The sequence below is a fragment of the Oryctolagus cuniculus genome, chromosome 5, assembly GCF_051225735.1.
Source record: "Oryctolagus cuniculus isolate XC-2025 breed Fujian yellow rabbit chromosome 5, ASM5122573v1, whole genome shotgun sequence".
In the NCBI taxonomy this organism is placed as follows: Eukaryota; Metazoa; Chordata; class Mammalia; order Lagomorpha; family Leporidae; genus Oryctolagus; species Oryctolagus cuniculus.
The window spans coordinates 128396525-128411481 of NC_142871.1; the positions used below are offsets into that span (position 1 = coordinate 128396525).

The following is a 14957-nucleotide window of genomic DNA, read 5'->3' on the forward strand; positions in this document are numbered from 1 at the left end:
AATTTTCAAATGAATCAAAATTATGGCAAGTATGTCACATACACAACTTATCTATTATATATTTACATGAAAATGACATATAATTTGATGATCTTTTATTTTCCCCTTGTATCTCAGGGTTTGCTCATGAGTCAGTGAGTAACGGGTGAGCGTTCGGCACAGCAGTTAAGACGCCACTTATGCCATCTGTCTTCGTCCTGCGTCTGAGGCCCCTGGTTCAAAACCCAGCTCTCCATTCCACTGCAGGCCCGGGTTCGAGGCCCGGCTCTCCATTTCACTCCAGCCTCCTACTAACATGCTCTCAGGGAGGCAGCAGGTGATGGCTCCAATGCTAGGTCCCTGCCACCTCTGTGGGAGACCTGGATGGCGTTCTAGGCTCCTGGCTTCAAGCCTGGCCCAGCCCTGGTTGTCGTGGGCGTTTGTCTCTGCCTTTATCTCTTTCCCTCTGTATCTGCCACTCACAAATAAATGAATAAATAAAATTTAAAAATTTGAAAAGTCACCTGCGTTTCCTTGCCCTGCTATCTGGTTGTGGCTGAGGACTTAATGGTGAAATTTCTTTCTCTCTCTCTCTCTCTTTATTTTCTTGGACTTGTAGCTAAAGTGAAACTTTTTTTTTAAGGCTTTTAGCCACCTGAAGCCAAGGTTCTTGGTTTCTGTTTGTGGTTGATAAGAGGAAAAGAGGGAGGAGAAGAGGGGGACAGGGCCCGGTGCCTCTGGGCAGTAGCGTCCCTGAGGCCTGGCGGGAGGAGGCCCTGGGAGATAATCAGTTTCTCCTTTCCCCTTGTAGCTAGCATCTTTAGAATGCCCGCACTTCTAGGTGGCTACAGCTGCTTTCTTCTCTGAGTTTCTCTGGAAGCTTAGCTGGTGAGTTCCTGGCATGTGGAGTGGTTCCCTGTGGTCGGCCTCGGTTCCGGCCTCTGTGTGGGCCTCTGAGGCCGTGGCCTCCCTCTCCTGGCTGTCCCAGTCGACCCATGAGGGGCTGGGGCTGGCATCCCTCAGCCTTTTTAGTGTTTTCATTTTTAAGTTAAAATGTATTTATTTATTTATAAAAAAGATTTATTTACTTGAAAAGCAGAGTTAGAGCGAGAGAGAGAGAGAAAGAGGAAGGTCTTCCATCTGCTGGTTCACTCACCAGTTGGCTGCAACGGCCAGAGCTGGGCTGATCTGAAGCCAGGAGCCAGGAGCTTCTTCTGGGTCTCCCATGTGGGTGCAGGGGCCCAAATGCTTGGGCCACTGCTTTCCCAGGCCATAGCAGGGAGCTGGATCGGAAGTGGAGCGGCCAGGACTCGAATGGGCGCTCCAGTGCAGCTCGCCAGTGTCACAGACAGCTTGATCTGCTACACCACAATGCCAGTCCCCGCCCTCTCCACTTCTGGCGATGTTTTAAAGGGTTTTCTCCAGGCCCGGGGGCTGCAGCACCATGCAGTGTCTATCTCAGGGCTGTTTGACGTCCTCTGCTGTCCTTGGTGACAGGGACCAAGTGCTGAGGGCGATTGTATTTGACTGTCAGAGTCTCAGCTGTGTGGTGCTGGGGATTAGTCACAATTCCATGAGGGTGGGGAATGGGGAAGGCAGCACCCAGGGCTACAGAGATGGCCACTTGTGTATGGGGCGTGGCTGCCCATGCAGGGTCACCCCAGGGGCTGAGGTCTGACTCACACCCCCATACCGACCACTGACACTCCCGTGTGAATGGTGACACTTAACTATGTCCCCTCTGCCACACCCTGCCAGGCACCATTTCGTTACCTTTTGCTTGGCATTGGTCTATGGCCTCTGGAGCTCACCCTAGCTCAGTAGCCTGGGCAGTGGGAGGAACAGTCAGCACATGGCAGCTCCATGGGAAAAAGGTGTCAGGAGCGTCACACCTCACTCCAAAGCAGGGTGGGCTTCGCCCGTGTGCCTCCCTGGAAGGCTCTCGAGACACACGGGCTCGTGGCCCAGACTGAGGCTCCTCCTTCTGATGGGGCACGTACCCACCCAGGACCGGTACAGGGTGGAAGCCAGGCAGCGTGCTCCAGGGGACCAAATGGCACAAAGTGGTGCAATCGGTGGTGGGGCACGGTGCTGCTCACCGGTGGTTGCCACACTGGGTAGGATGTTGACAAGCAGTAGTGGCTCAAAGGAATTTTTTTAAGAAAATATTTTATTTATTTATTTATATGAGAGGTAGAATTACAGACAGGGAGGGGGAGAGGCAGAGAGAAAGATTTTCTGTCTGCTGGTTCACTCCCCAAATGGCTGCAATGGCCAGAGCTGCACTGATCCGAAGCCAGGAGCTTCTTCCTGGTCTCCCATGCGGGTGCAGGGGCCCGAGGACTTGGGCCATCTTCTACTTCTTTCCCAGGCCACAGCAGAGAGCTGGATCAGAAGAAGAGCAGCCGGGACTCAAACCGGTGCAGTCCTATGTGCAGTCCACTGGGAGCAGGGGCAGTGGGGCTAGCGCGCTGTCCCATGGGAGGGGGTCACAGGAAGAGGAAGCTGGGGAAGGCAGACGTCAGCAGCCAGCACACTGAGGTAGAGGGTGCGGGTGGGGCTGCCGCCCAGGACACAGTCCAGCACAAGGGTCAGAATTCGCGGCAGTTATTTGCTCTGAAGTTTTGGGAAGTTGGAAAGATCCCCAGAGAAGAGGAAACTGGGTTCAGAGATGCGTAACCAAGCGTGTAGAGCCAGGGCGGCGGTGGGGTTACAGAACCTGGAGCCTGGTGCCTCCCAGGAATGGCCTCATGTCCTGTTGTGCAACTTCCCTGAGCCTTGAGGTTGGGGCGGCTCACTGCAGCCGTCCCGGGAGCCCGAGGCGGCCTTGGGAGCTGGTGCACACCGGGATGAGGACGGCTGGGCTCTGGGGGCTGCTGTGGACACTCCTTGTCTCAGGTAAGGCGAGGAAGAGGTGTGAGCGGGGGAGGCCTCTGGGAGGAGACCCTGGCAGGCCTCTGTCTGTGACTCTAAGTCTGTTTTCTAAAGAAGTTTTATTTTCTTTTTACTTTTTTTTTTTTTGACAGGTAGAGTGGACAGTGAGAGAGAGAGATAGGGAGAAAGGTCTTCCTTTGCCGTTGGTTCACCCTCCAATGGCCGCTGTGGCTGGCACGCTGCGGCCGGCGCACCGCGCTGATCTGATGGCAGGAGCCAGGTGCTTCTCCTGGTCTCCCATGGGGTGCAGGGCTCAAGGACTTGGGCCATCCTCCACTGCACTCCCTGGCCACAGCAGAGAGCTGGCCTGGAAGAGGGGCAACCGGGACAGAATCCGGCGCCCCGACTGGGACTAGAACCCCGTGTGCTGGTGCTGCAAGGTGGAGGATTAGCCTGTTGAGCCGCGGCGCCAGCCAGAAGTTTTATTTTCTTAAAAGCAGAGAGAGAAAGGGAGAGGTAGAGGGAGGGGAGGGGGAGGGGGAGGGGAAAAGGGAGAGGGAGAAGGAGGGAGAAGAGGGAGGGGGCTGCTGAGGACCCAGACAGGAGCAGAAGAGGCCTGGCACCCACTGTCGCAGAGGTCAAGGCCCTAGGCCTCCGTCACATTCGGTGGGTGGAGGCCTGTGGCTGAGGCCTGGAGGAGGGTCCTGTATGGCTGGGCCTTTTCCTCTTGTGATGCGACAGCGCCCACCTGCACTATGCCTGCCATAGTGGGGCCTGAGTCGCGCCTCCTCCTGATCTTATGCACGGGAACCTAAGGCGAATGGAAAACAAGGCTGGTCCTGGGAAGGCGCGGACGCAGGGAGGGGGTTCTCCCGGGATCCCCTGCTTCTGCAGGGCACGGGCCGCCCCTCGCAGAGACCGCCCGTCAGCCCTGCTTCAGGGCTCCTTGGAGCGGGGACGAAACCCAGGCAGATGGGAGTCAGGTCCTCAGGCACCAGTGCGTCCCCTGCTTTGCTTTTACTTTTCTTTCTTTCTTTCTTTCTTTCTTTCTTTCTTTCTTTCTTTCTTTCTTTCTTTCTTTCTTTCTTTCTTTCTTTCTTTCTTTCTTTCTTTTCTTTCTTTCTTTCCTTCCTTCCTTCCTTCTTTCTTTCTTTCTTTCATTCTTTCTTTCTTTCTTTCTTTCTTTTCTCTCTCTCTCTCTTTCTTTCTCTCTCTTTCTCTCTTTCTCTCTTTCTCTCTTTCCTTCTTCTTCCTTTGAAAGGCAGAATTACAGAGAGAGGGAGAGACAGAGAGCTCTTCCATTTATTGGTTCACTCCCCCAATGGCTGTAATGGCCAGGGCTAGGTTAGGCCAAAGCCAGAGGCCTGGAACCCCGTCCTGGAACCCCTGGAGGTTGTGGCCATTTGGGAAGTGAACCAATAGATGGAAGATCTCGCTGTGTCTCCCTCTCTCTGTAGCTCTGCCTTTCAAAGAAATAAATCAATCTTAAAGAAAGAGAGAGAAACAGAAGTCCCAGAAGAAGTGGCCTTCAAGTCTGGGTTTGCCTTGAAAATCTTCAGGCGCCCTGGGGTTGGGTCTTGCCAGCATCAGGCTGAGGTGGGCTGAGGCTGCCGGAGCTGTTGGCATGTCCTGGTGGGCAGGCATGGGCACCACCAAAGAGGCAACTCGGGCATTTTCATTGGGCACTCCTGAATCAACCATCCAAAGATTACCCCGAGTGCAGCCACATCCATATTAGTAACAGCAACAGTATTTATGAAGCAGTAGTACTAATGACAAGGGTAATGTTAATGACAAGAGAAGTATTAACGGCAGGAGTAGTACCAGCAGTGGTATTAATGACAGTTGTAATATAAATAGCATCAGTAGTGTTAATGACAGCAGCATCAGTAACAGCAGTAGTATTAATTACCACAGTGATGCTAATGACAGCAGTAGTATTAGCGGCAGCAGCAGAAGTCATCTGTAGCAGTAGCCTGTAGTGGTTCAGTCTGACCCAGCGTTACCGTCCAGCCTGTTGTCTGGTGTCCCACAGAGGAAGGTACCCAGGCCTGAGTACCTGAGCTATGTTCTAAATCATGGAGCCCTGTGTGTCCGGCTGAACACACAGGCCTGGATCTTCTCACCTCCATGCTGTGTGGCCTCCCACGAGCCAGGCCCCTGTGTCCCAGGCCAGAGGGTCATCCCCAGTGCTGGGTGGTCAGCCCGGTTCAACCTCCCAGGGTGTGATGGAAGCTGCTGTCCTATAACCCAGGGTTCTCACACTTGGTCCTGTTGGCATTTGGGGTGAGAGCTGTACCTTGCCTTAAAAGGATGCTGAGTGGCACCCCTGGCCTCGAGCCACCCCAGCCTCCAGTTATAACAACCCCAAAGAGCTCTAGACATTGCCTACTGTCCCCAGGGGGACAAAAATCACCCCCAGCTGAGGAACACAAGTGTGAGTCCTTGGCTTTGAAATCGGAGGGGCAGTTTCTGGGCTCAGGGCAGTGGGAAGTTCAAGGGAAGTGGTCTGAGAGCACAGCTGAGTCCATGACTCAGATAACATGGCCAGCTCTCTCCAGCACTGCCCCCAGCCCAGCCTCGGATCCTCCACCTGCTCAGACAGCCTCTTACCACGCAGTGGAAAAATAGCATCTCGCCGGCGCCGCGGCTCACTAGGCTAATCCTCCGCCTAGCGGCGCCGGCACACCCGGTTCTAGTCCCGGTTGGGGCGCTGGATTCTGTCCCGGTTGCCCCTCTTCCAGGCCAGCCCTCTGCTGTGGCCTGGGAGTGCAGTGGAGGATGGCCCAGGTGCTTGGGCCCTGCACCCCATGGGAGACCAGGAAAAGCACCTGGCTCCTGGCTCCTGCCATCGGATCAGCGCGGTGCGCCAGCCGCAGCGCGCCGGCCGCGGCGACCATTGGAGGGTGAACCAACAGCAAAGGAAGACCTTTCTCCCTGTCTTTCTCTCTCACTGTCCACTCTGCCTGTCAAAAAAACAAAAAAAACAAAAAACAAAAAACCAGCATCTCATGAGCTGATCCCTATGCCCCGGCTTAGGTGCTGTTCCTTAGCTTGCCTGCCAGGAGCATGCCTTTGCAGCCAGCTCTTACCCTGTCCGTCCCCCTCTCTCATCTTGCCCTTCTGTCATGTTCCAGCCACTCAGGGCCTTAGCATAATGTCCTGTGTTCTGCCTCAGGTCAGGCCATTTCTACCTGTAGAAATGATCAGTTATGAAATCTGATTTTTATGGAGCAGAAGCCGTTTGGCTCTTGGAGTGAAAACAACAACAAAAACACCCTGCTTCAGGGTGGACAGGCCTGGGGCCTCGTGCCAGCTTAAACAGGCAGCTCCTGCACCCTTGTGTTTCCCAAAGAGAGGCCACCTTTCTCCCAGAGTGCACCTCTCTTTTCTGCACACAGAACTGGGAGCAGCACCTGAAGACAACGAGGAAGAGTACGTCCTGGAAGCGGGGCAGAACTTGACCGTGAGCTGCCCTTTCAACATCTGGAAGTATGCCAGTAGCCAGAAGGCATGGCAGAGGCTGGAGCCTGGCCAGGAGCCCCTGACCCTGGTGGTCACGGACAGGCCTTCGGGGAAGCCCAGCACGGTGCGGGTGGGGCGGTACGAATTGGAAGACGACCCGGATGAGGCCATGTTGAGCGTCCGGATGACGCAGCTTCGGGTGGCGGACTCAGGGCTGTATCGCTGTGTCATCTACCATCCCCCCAAGGACCCCGTTGTTCTGTTCCATCCCGTGCGCCTGCTGGTGACTCAGGGTGAGTGACCTGGGCCTGGGTGGGGACAGGCAGCCAGGGGAGGCTGGGGCGGTGGCAGTGGGAGAGCTGAGCTGCGACTCAGGGCTCCTAGCAGCGTGTCTTCTCCCAGAGGCTGCGTGTGGCAGGTCCCCCAATGCTGAGCTGGGGGCTGCTGAGCCTGGGATCCCCCTTAGGGAGCAGAGACTGTTTGGAGCTATGGCCGTGGGAGGCAGGGGTTTAGGGGAAGGCGACTGGTAGACTTGGGACACTTGAGGCCCAATCTTCAGGTCTTGTTAGCAGTCACTTCTTCAGAAGCCTCCTGGTGGTGCTCCCGGTGCGTCCGGAGCAGGGCTTCTCCCATCTTCCCGGGGCCACAGACCAGCCCAGGATCTTTTTTTTCAATGCAGAGCCCGACTCGGGGGTCTATCATGGAATCCGTTCCCAGGGGACGCTGGTGCTGCTGGTTCATGGCTCCCATTTGGGGAGCAAACCTCCAGCGCTTCTCAGTCTCCCCATTTCAGCTCTAAACGCTTCAGGGGGAGGGCCTGAGCCCTGTTGGGCTTTGTATCGCCAGTTCCTAATCCGATGTCTGGCATACATTAGATTCTCAGCAGGTGTTGATTTGATGAATTAAGAAAGACAGAGGAAAGGGAGACAGGGTACATTTCTAACACCGAAGGAATTTGAAGCCTAAGGAGGACAAGTTATGTATGTGATGTATGAATGAAAGATAACTTGTACCACAGAGTGTCCCAGGCGCAGGTGAATGGAAGACAGAGTTCATGGTCAATGCAGAGTAATGAGGGAGCATTCTTGGAGATGGGGGTGCACATCATTTGGTGAAGATGGCAGGCAATGCTTTCCAACAATGCAAATGCCTGAAAATTCTTTTTTCTTTTCCTTTCCCTCTCTTTCTTCCTCCCTACCTCTACTCTGTCCTGCTCATCCTTTTTTTTTCTTTACTTCTTACTGTCTTTGACCCCATACTATTTCTTGGATTTTAGCAAAAGAAAATCTTGCATCTTGAATGGACATGTTCATTTCTCTTCATAGCTCCATTTACCCTACTGGTTATCAATCTGTCCATCTGTCCATCCACCCCCCACCTATCCATCCATCCATCCAACCATCCATCCATCCATCCATCCATCCATCTACCCACCCACCTATCCATCTATCCATCCATCCACCCATTCATTGTATTTATCTTTTATCAATATTTTATTTATTTTAAAGGCAGAGTAACAGAGGAGAGGGAGAGGGAGAGGCAGGGAGGGAGGGGGAGAGAGAGAGAGAGATATATATAATCTTCCATCCGCTGGTTCACTCCCCACATGGCTGCAACAGCCAGAGTTGGGCCAGGCTGAAGCCAAGAACTAGGAGCTTCCTCTGGGTCTCCCACAGATCCATCGTATTTCTGTATCTGTATCTATCATCATCTACCTATCCATCCATTAAATGTGCCTTCTTGCAGGTCAATCAGTTATGCCTACCTCGAACAAGCATCCTCCACAGAGCCCGACTCCAATTCCCATCTTCACTCCTACCACTCCCAAGGTCTTGAGCACACGGCACAGCAGGCCCAGAACCTTGACCCAAACTCCACCTAGGTCAACTGCTGTTGTCTCCACTCCTAGGACTGGAGTCCACCTTACAAATGTGACACATGTCACCAGGTATGGTTTCCAGGCCTCTAGGCGCCGGGTTGGAGCATGGAGCCCTTTGTACCCCAGTCCTTGGGTTAAAAGGATATGGGCAGTGAGGGATGGGAAGGGTGGGGCAGGAGCAGACTTGAGTCACTTCCGGCTGTGTGGGAATTCCCAGAAGGAAGTGGTGACAGAGAGAGGAGGGGGTGACTCCCAGAGAGGCTGCTGTTCCCCCAGTTCACTGTCTTCGTGGCCTTGCACACCAGAGGAGTAAGGCGAGTGAGATGGCGCCTGTGCCGAATTGCGGTACACTCAGCCAGCCAGGGCCTGATGGTGTAGTGGGAGAAGCTCTGGGGGTGAGGGGGACTTGGATCCTGGGGCCAACCAGGCAGACAGTGTGGCTCTGAGCAAGTGGGACCCTGTGCATGCACTAGAGAGGCTGGAGGAGCCCCTGGAGCACAGCTGCCCTCAGCAGCCGTGGCAGGCCGGGAGCTCCGGAGCCCCCTCAGTGTGTGTTGCAAAATCTCATTGCGCCGTCAGAGCCGCTAACTTGGTATGCACGGCCCTCTGCAGCTCTTATTGAATGTCGATTGACTGCGAATGTGTTTATCATTAAATATTGAATTAACACAGAGAGCGAGATAACTCTTCCATATTCCCGCTAATCTAACATGTCTTTTTTCTCCATATTATCTTCTAGTCTTGATTCATGTCTACACTTCCTTTAACACAGCAGTAATTCTAATTACACGCATGTCACTACTTTCCCCACCGAAATTATTCTTTGTTCTTGCTATCCAGTCTTCATTATAATTGCAATGAGTGCATACTTTTCTATCAATTGGAAAAGCTGTGGCGTACATAACCATTCACCTAGTCTTAGACAATGATACGGCTTTTATTTTTTAAATAGTTTATTCAAATGAAATTCTCTTAAGAGAACTTCGAACATCGATGGCATTCTGTTTACCTACAGCACATGCAAATGGTCTGCCAACCAGCCAACCAGGAACAATCGGCAGGGTAATTGATAATAAATAGGTAAAAGATCCGTAGCAGCTTACCAACCTGAGTTTAGTATTTTAAAAATATTCCTTTTAAAATAAACATGAACTGCTTCCCCTGTCATTAACGAGTTTTAGGAAGTGATGGCAGGCAAAGCCATTAGGGAGACCAGGCTGGGCTGGGAAGGAAGCCCCAAGGGGGCTCTGCGGCCCCAGGGCTCACACCCAGTGCTGCTCCTCTCCTGGCGGCGGGAGCTGGAGAATTTACATCTGGGGACATAGGCATTTCCAGGTACTCTGGGAGTCTGCTGGCCCGTGTGCAGCCCGAGAGAGAGAGAGAGAGAGAGAGAGAGAGAGAGGCGCAGATGGTGGCTAGCTGGAAGTGGTCCTGGCCTGGGAGCCACACCTGAGGCGGAGCACAGGCTGGGGAGAAGCAGTGGAGTTAATGGAGCCCAGAGTGGGGGAGCCTTCCTGCAGCTGGCAGAGCCAGGGCGGAGGCTGGCACCGTGGGCAGTGCTGCTGCGACTGACCGCCCAGGGCGGGAGCAACGCTGTCTTCCCTGCTCTGTTCCCTGCCCCTGGCTCCTTGGCCCGCATCAGTGTCTCCAGTGGTTGAACTTGACCAGGCAGCCCTGGGGACACAAGGACAGGGCTGAGGCTGGGGTGTGGATTCCGCACAGAGGGGCAATTTGCCCCTGTGCGTCACATCCCTCCTTGCTAGTTCGTCCTTCTAGGCTAACTCACACCGCATTAGCCGGGTGTCGGTGTTCTGTTCTTCTCTCACTACCTGTTTCTCCGTTTGTCCTTGCATCTTAGTGGCATACATTGTGTTCTTATCCCCAGCTGTCTGCAGCTGGGATAGCCCAGGCTCCTGTTATTTGTATCTCTCTTTTTTAATGATATGCATCGGTGGTTGCATGGGACTTTTAGAATCATCTTGCTAAAAAAAAAAAAAAAAAAAAAAATCATGCCGGGATCCAATCAGGGCTGGAGTCTTCTTGGTTTATAGATGGGGAATCTGAGGCTAAAACGAGAAGTGACAATGATGGGAAGTAGGCCAGAGTGCTGAGAACAGACAGGCTTCCTACCTGCTCATCACAGAGAAGGAAGCTGGGGCTAACCAGGCCAAGGCCTCATGGACCCCGAGCTCAACTAAATATCTTTCTAACTCATAGTTTCGGGCAATGGGATAACCTGCATGGCACAGAGGCAGACGCTAGGAGGAAGTTGTGGGAGGCCCTCAGGGGATGAGGTTGGGGTGCAGAGGGATTCCATGAGGTTGGGGTGCAGAGGGAGTCCATAGCTCTCCGCTGCGGCCACACCCCTGCCGGCCATCACCCAGTCTCCTCTCTCCCCAGGATCCCTGTGTTCGGCATTGTCGTCTCCGTGGTCTGTGGACTCCTGAGCAAGAGCCTGGTCTTCACTGTCCTGTTAGCTGTCACCCACAGGTCATTTTCACCCTAGAGCCGTGAACCCACAAGAATGACCTCTGGGTGTGGACCTCTGGCTGCTTGGGCTGCCCACGTGCCATAGCAGAGGGCCTGGGTTCCAGTCCCAGTTCTACTTCCAATCCAGCTTCCTGCTCATGCACACCCTGGGAGGTGGCAGGTGAAGGCTCAAGTACTTGGGTCCCTGCCACCCGTGTAGGAGATGTGGATTGGGTTCCTGGGTCTGGGCTTTAGCCTTGCCCAGTTCTAGCTGTTGTGGGCATTTGGGGAGTGAACCATTGGATGGAAGATCTTTCTCTCATTCCCTCTCTCTGCCTTTCAAATAAATAAAAATAAATAAACATAAAACTTTAAAAAATAAAGCAACAATAAATGAATGGATGGGGCTGGCTCCACGGTGTGGCAGGTAAAGCTGCTTCCTGGGACAGCGGCATCCCATGTGGATGCTGGTTCGAGTCCCGGTTGCTCCACTTAATCCAGCTCCCTGCTAGCAGCCTTGGAAAGTGGTGGAGGATGGCCCAAGTGCTTGGGCCCCTGCCACCCACAAGGGAGACCCAGAAGAAGCTCCTGACTCCTGGCTTCGACCTGACCCAGCCCTGGCTGTTGTAGCCATCTGGGCAATGAATCAGTAGATGGAAGATCTCTCTCTCTCTCTCTCTCTCTCTCTCTCTCTCTCTCTGCCTCTCCTCTCTCTGTGTAACTCTGACTTTCAAATAAATAAGTAAATCTTTAAAATAAATAAATGCGTGACCTCTGACCTTCAGAAGAAGAGGGAAAAAGCGAGGCTTAATGACCTGGAATGAGTCTTAGTCACAGGTGACTTCTAAGGCTCAGGATCCCGCCTCCCCACCCCTGCCATCACCCCGGGTGGGGCTTCAGCCCCCAGAAGAGAAGCCGTCCGCCCTGGCCCCCCCAGCGGCTCAGGGTGCACGTGACGTGAAGGCGGAGTCCAGGACATCTCGGTTTGCTGGCGCTCTGCAGCTGATCTCTTTGCCACTTGCCCTTCTCCTGGGCCAGACCAGGTAGACCAGCTGACTACAGAACCATTCAGGGACTCAGCCTGGCCTTGGGCCCTCCTTGCTCTGGAAGCCATCACCTGGTTTTCCCTTCGTGGGCGGCCGCTCCAGCACTCCCGGGCAGGGGCGATAAACACCAGGAGAGGGCAGGATGCTGCCAAAGGATCTGCTCAGTTGGGACAGAGAAACCCAGAAACCTGGGACCGCGCTGGGAAGGCGAGGTGGGGGTCTCGGGAGGGGCTCGAAGCAGAGCCACAGACTTGCCGAATGCGAGCGTGCCTGCCTGCCTTTTCTCTCTGTACCTGGAAGCAGCCACAGAGGCAGAGGCTGAGTGACCAGAGTGAGGCCGTAAAGGCTCCCTTATTGCAAGGCCCACAGCTGTGCACACGGAGCCACTGGGGCCCTGTCTGATCTCAGCGCATCGCTTCATTGTCTCACACGAGGGCAGGAGTGGCTAGGGTGGGGGGCAAGATCCCGCCAGCTGGGCTCTGCGGGCTGCCCCAGGAGCTCTCCTGGGTCCCTTGGCTCCCTGCTCGGAGTCTGCCCACCCCTCGTCTTCCGCTGCCTCCCTTGCCCTCTCGTTTTCTGGTATCCAGTCTCTCCTGTCTCCAACAGACTGAGAGGAGGATTTTCCTGTTTACTGCTGGGGCTGTAAAAGGGAAGGGGCCTGCAGGTGGGAGATTGGGGTTGGGGGGGGTGCCTTCCACTCCAGTGCAGCCGAGGCCAGCTCCACCCTAGACTCCCCAGGAGCAAAGCGCCTTTACCACATGCAATCCACTTAGCTGGAGGAAAACAGATACCAGGGTACCCCAAGAGTTTGTGGAAAATATGTATCATGACAAAATTGTAAGGGGACTTCACAGAGTTTTTTTTTTTTTTTTCACCCAAATACACTTGCCTTTAAAAATTATCTCTTTAGAGATGTAGGAAGACACACAGAGAGAGATACAGAGAGAGAGAGCACTCATCTGCTGGCTCATTCCTCAAATGTCTGCAATGATGGGGGCTGGGCCAGGCTTATCTTTTAATTCCCTCTCCCATGAACTTGCTGAAGGCCCCGTAATCGGCTTGATTTCCCTCAACACTTGTGAAACAAACACCCTGGGGTGCTCAGGCACTATATCCTCTCCCTGAGCCTAGTTCCTCCTTGTCCTGGTGCTCAGACCGGACCGTAGTCTCTGCAGAAGCACTCCACCCAGAAGCTGGCAGCCCAGAGCTGGTGGCCACACAGGGGCAGGGTTTGCCCTCTGAGCCGGCGGGGCTGGGACCGGCGGGGTCACCACAGCGCTTCTCAGACTGCCGGCCTTGGGCCCCCTGTGTCACATTCCCCTAGAACGTAAAACAAGAGCCTGGGCCCCAGGGCCCCTCCAGATCCGCTGAATCAGGGGCACAGCTCTCTCTTTGTCGCTCTGCCTTGTTTCTGTCCTCCCTCCCAGACACCAGCCATTCACATCTACATCCTGGAACAACAAACTGCACGCGTTACAGTGCGCGTGCTTAATTTAACCCTAGATTCGCGGTATTGAAGTCCAAATATCAAAACTGCTTGAAACTTTATATGCAATCCAGCAGCTGCCTTCCTCTTTGAGGGCTCCTTCAGGCCACCCAACCCACCCCCCAAACAGCTGTGGTCTCCAAGATCAGGCAACACCTCTGCCCAGTGACTCACCTCTGTGGCCAGCCTCAGGCATCCCTTGTTGGTTTCCCCAGTCTCTGCCCACACCTTCAGCAGACACTCTTGAGTTCGGCGAGCCACCTGCTTCTGGCTGGGACCTTGGTTCATCCAAGAGTGCTGTGTGGTTCATTACACACTCCTTCAGGTTGGACCCTCTCTGGCTTTGAATCCCAGCTCTGAATCTGCTACGGCTTGAACGGGATTTGGCCCCTGAACCCATGCAGGTGTTTAAACCCTCAACTCACACTTTGATGGTTCTTAGTGGGTGGGAACTTACGGCAGTTACGTATGGTGTTGAGCAGGTGGGCCGTGTGGGAGGTCCTTAGGACCGTGCTGGTAATTCTTGGGAGGGAGCCGGTTGTATAAGCTTGATTTGGGCCCAGTTGCTCTCTCGGCTTCTTAGCTTACCTGTGATAGTTTTTCTGCACACACTCTACCATTGCACCATCCATCAGCCTCACTAGAAAACCAAGCCAAAGGGACTGCCTGATCTTGGTCTGTGAGTCTCCAGAACCATGGAGCAAAATGCACCTCCTTCCTTCCTACGGAGCTTGCCTTCGGTGCTGCATTGTGGTCATGAAAAACTGACCGGTACAGCATCCCTGCAGTGATGGTCTGATCTCCCAGGTCTTTTAGTCCTCCTTGCCTCTGCGGGCATCATACCTCCTCACCGTTACCTGTCATGATTCTTGATGCCAACGACAGGATCCAACTCCGGCAATCCTAAGCAGCCGAGGAAGTGTACAAGGATGTCAGGGACGCTCAGAGTCAGTGAGGCTGCAGGTCTAGTGTGGGGAGTGGGCAGAACCCAAGAGGCAATGGGCAGCCGGGGACAGTCTGGCAGTGCCACCATTGATGCCACTACCCTGGATGTGGGAAGCCACCAGTCACCTGCTACCATGCTGTGCCTCAGATCATCTCCAACTGGCCCTGCATCTTAGATCACATCCTGGGATCCGAACCCCGGACAGAATCATGCTTTTGGCCAAGCTAAGGACAGATCACGTGCCTGCCCCAGAGCTGCCAGGGAGAAGGGTGGGAGGAGTCTCTGTCTCCACGCTCAGGGAAACAACTCTGCATTCCCGGGAGAGCCACGCACAGGGGCACGTCCCCAGTGGAAAAGGTGCTTGGTGTGTGAGAACCAAGACAGGACAGACATCCCTCGCAAGTCTCCCAACCCTGACAGGATTCAAGGAGACGACCTAAGAGAAGCACCTGGCACACAGTAGGATTGCAAGCCATGGGAGTCACTCCCTTTTACCCCTGTAGGGGTGATCTCCATGCTGACGCCTGGACTGCACACCTTGGGGAAGTCTGCACCTGGAACACAGGCAGAGCACCTGAGGCAGGTGTCACAAAGAGTTTTGGCTGGGCCGGTGCTGTGGTGTAACAGGCAAAGCTGCTGCCTGCAGGACCAACACCCCATATGGGCACCGGTTCAGTCCCAGCTGCTCCTCTTCTGATCCGGCTCCTTGCTGAAGCACCTGGGAAAGCAGAGGAAGATGGCCCAAGCCTTTGGTCCTTGCACCCACATGGGAGACCCAGATGAAGCTCCTGGCTCCTGGCTTTGATCTAGCCC

The 14957-nt window shown here is 54.2% G+C and overlaps 1 protein-coding gene across 1 annotated transcript; it reads left to right on the forward strand.

Moving 5' to 3' along the window:
• Positions 1–2660: 2660 nt before the first annotated feature.
• LOC138849805 (triggering receptor expressed on myeloid cells 1) lies at positions 2661–11049 on the forward strand. Its single transcript, XM_070074673.2, has 4 exons — positions 2661–2877; positions 6255–6611; positions 8065–8266; positions 10598–11049. The coding sequence occupies exons 1-4, from the start codon at positions 2730–2732 to the stop codon at positions 10701–10703; spliced, it is 813 nt and encodes a 270-aa protein (XP_069930774.2). The 5' UTR covers positions 2661–2729; the 3' UTR covers positions 10704–11049.
• The last annotated feature ends 3908 nt before the right edge of the window (positions 11050–14957 follow it).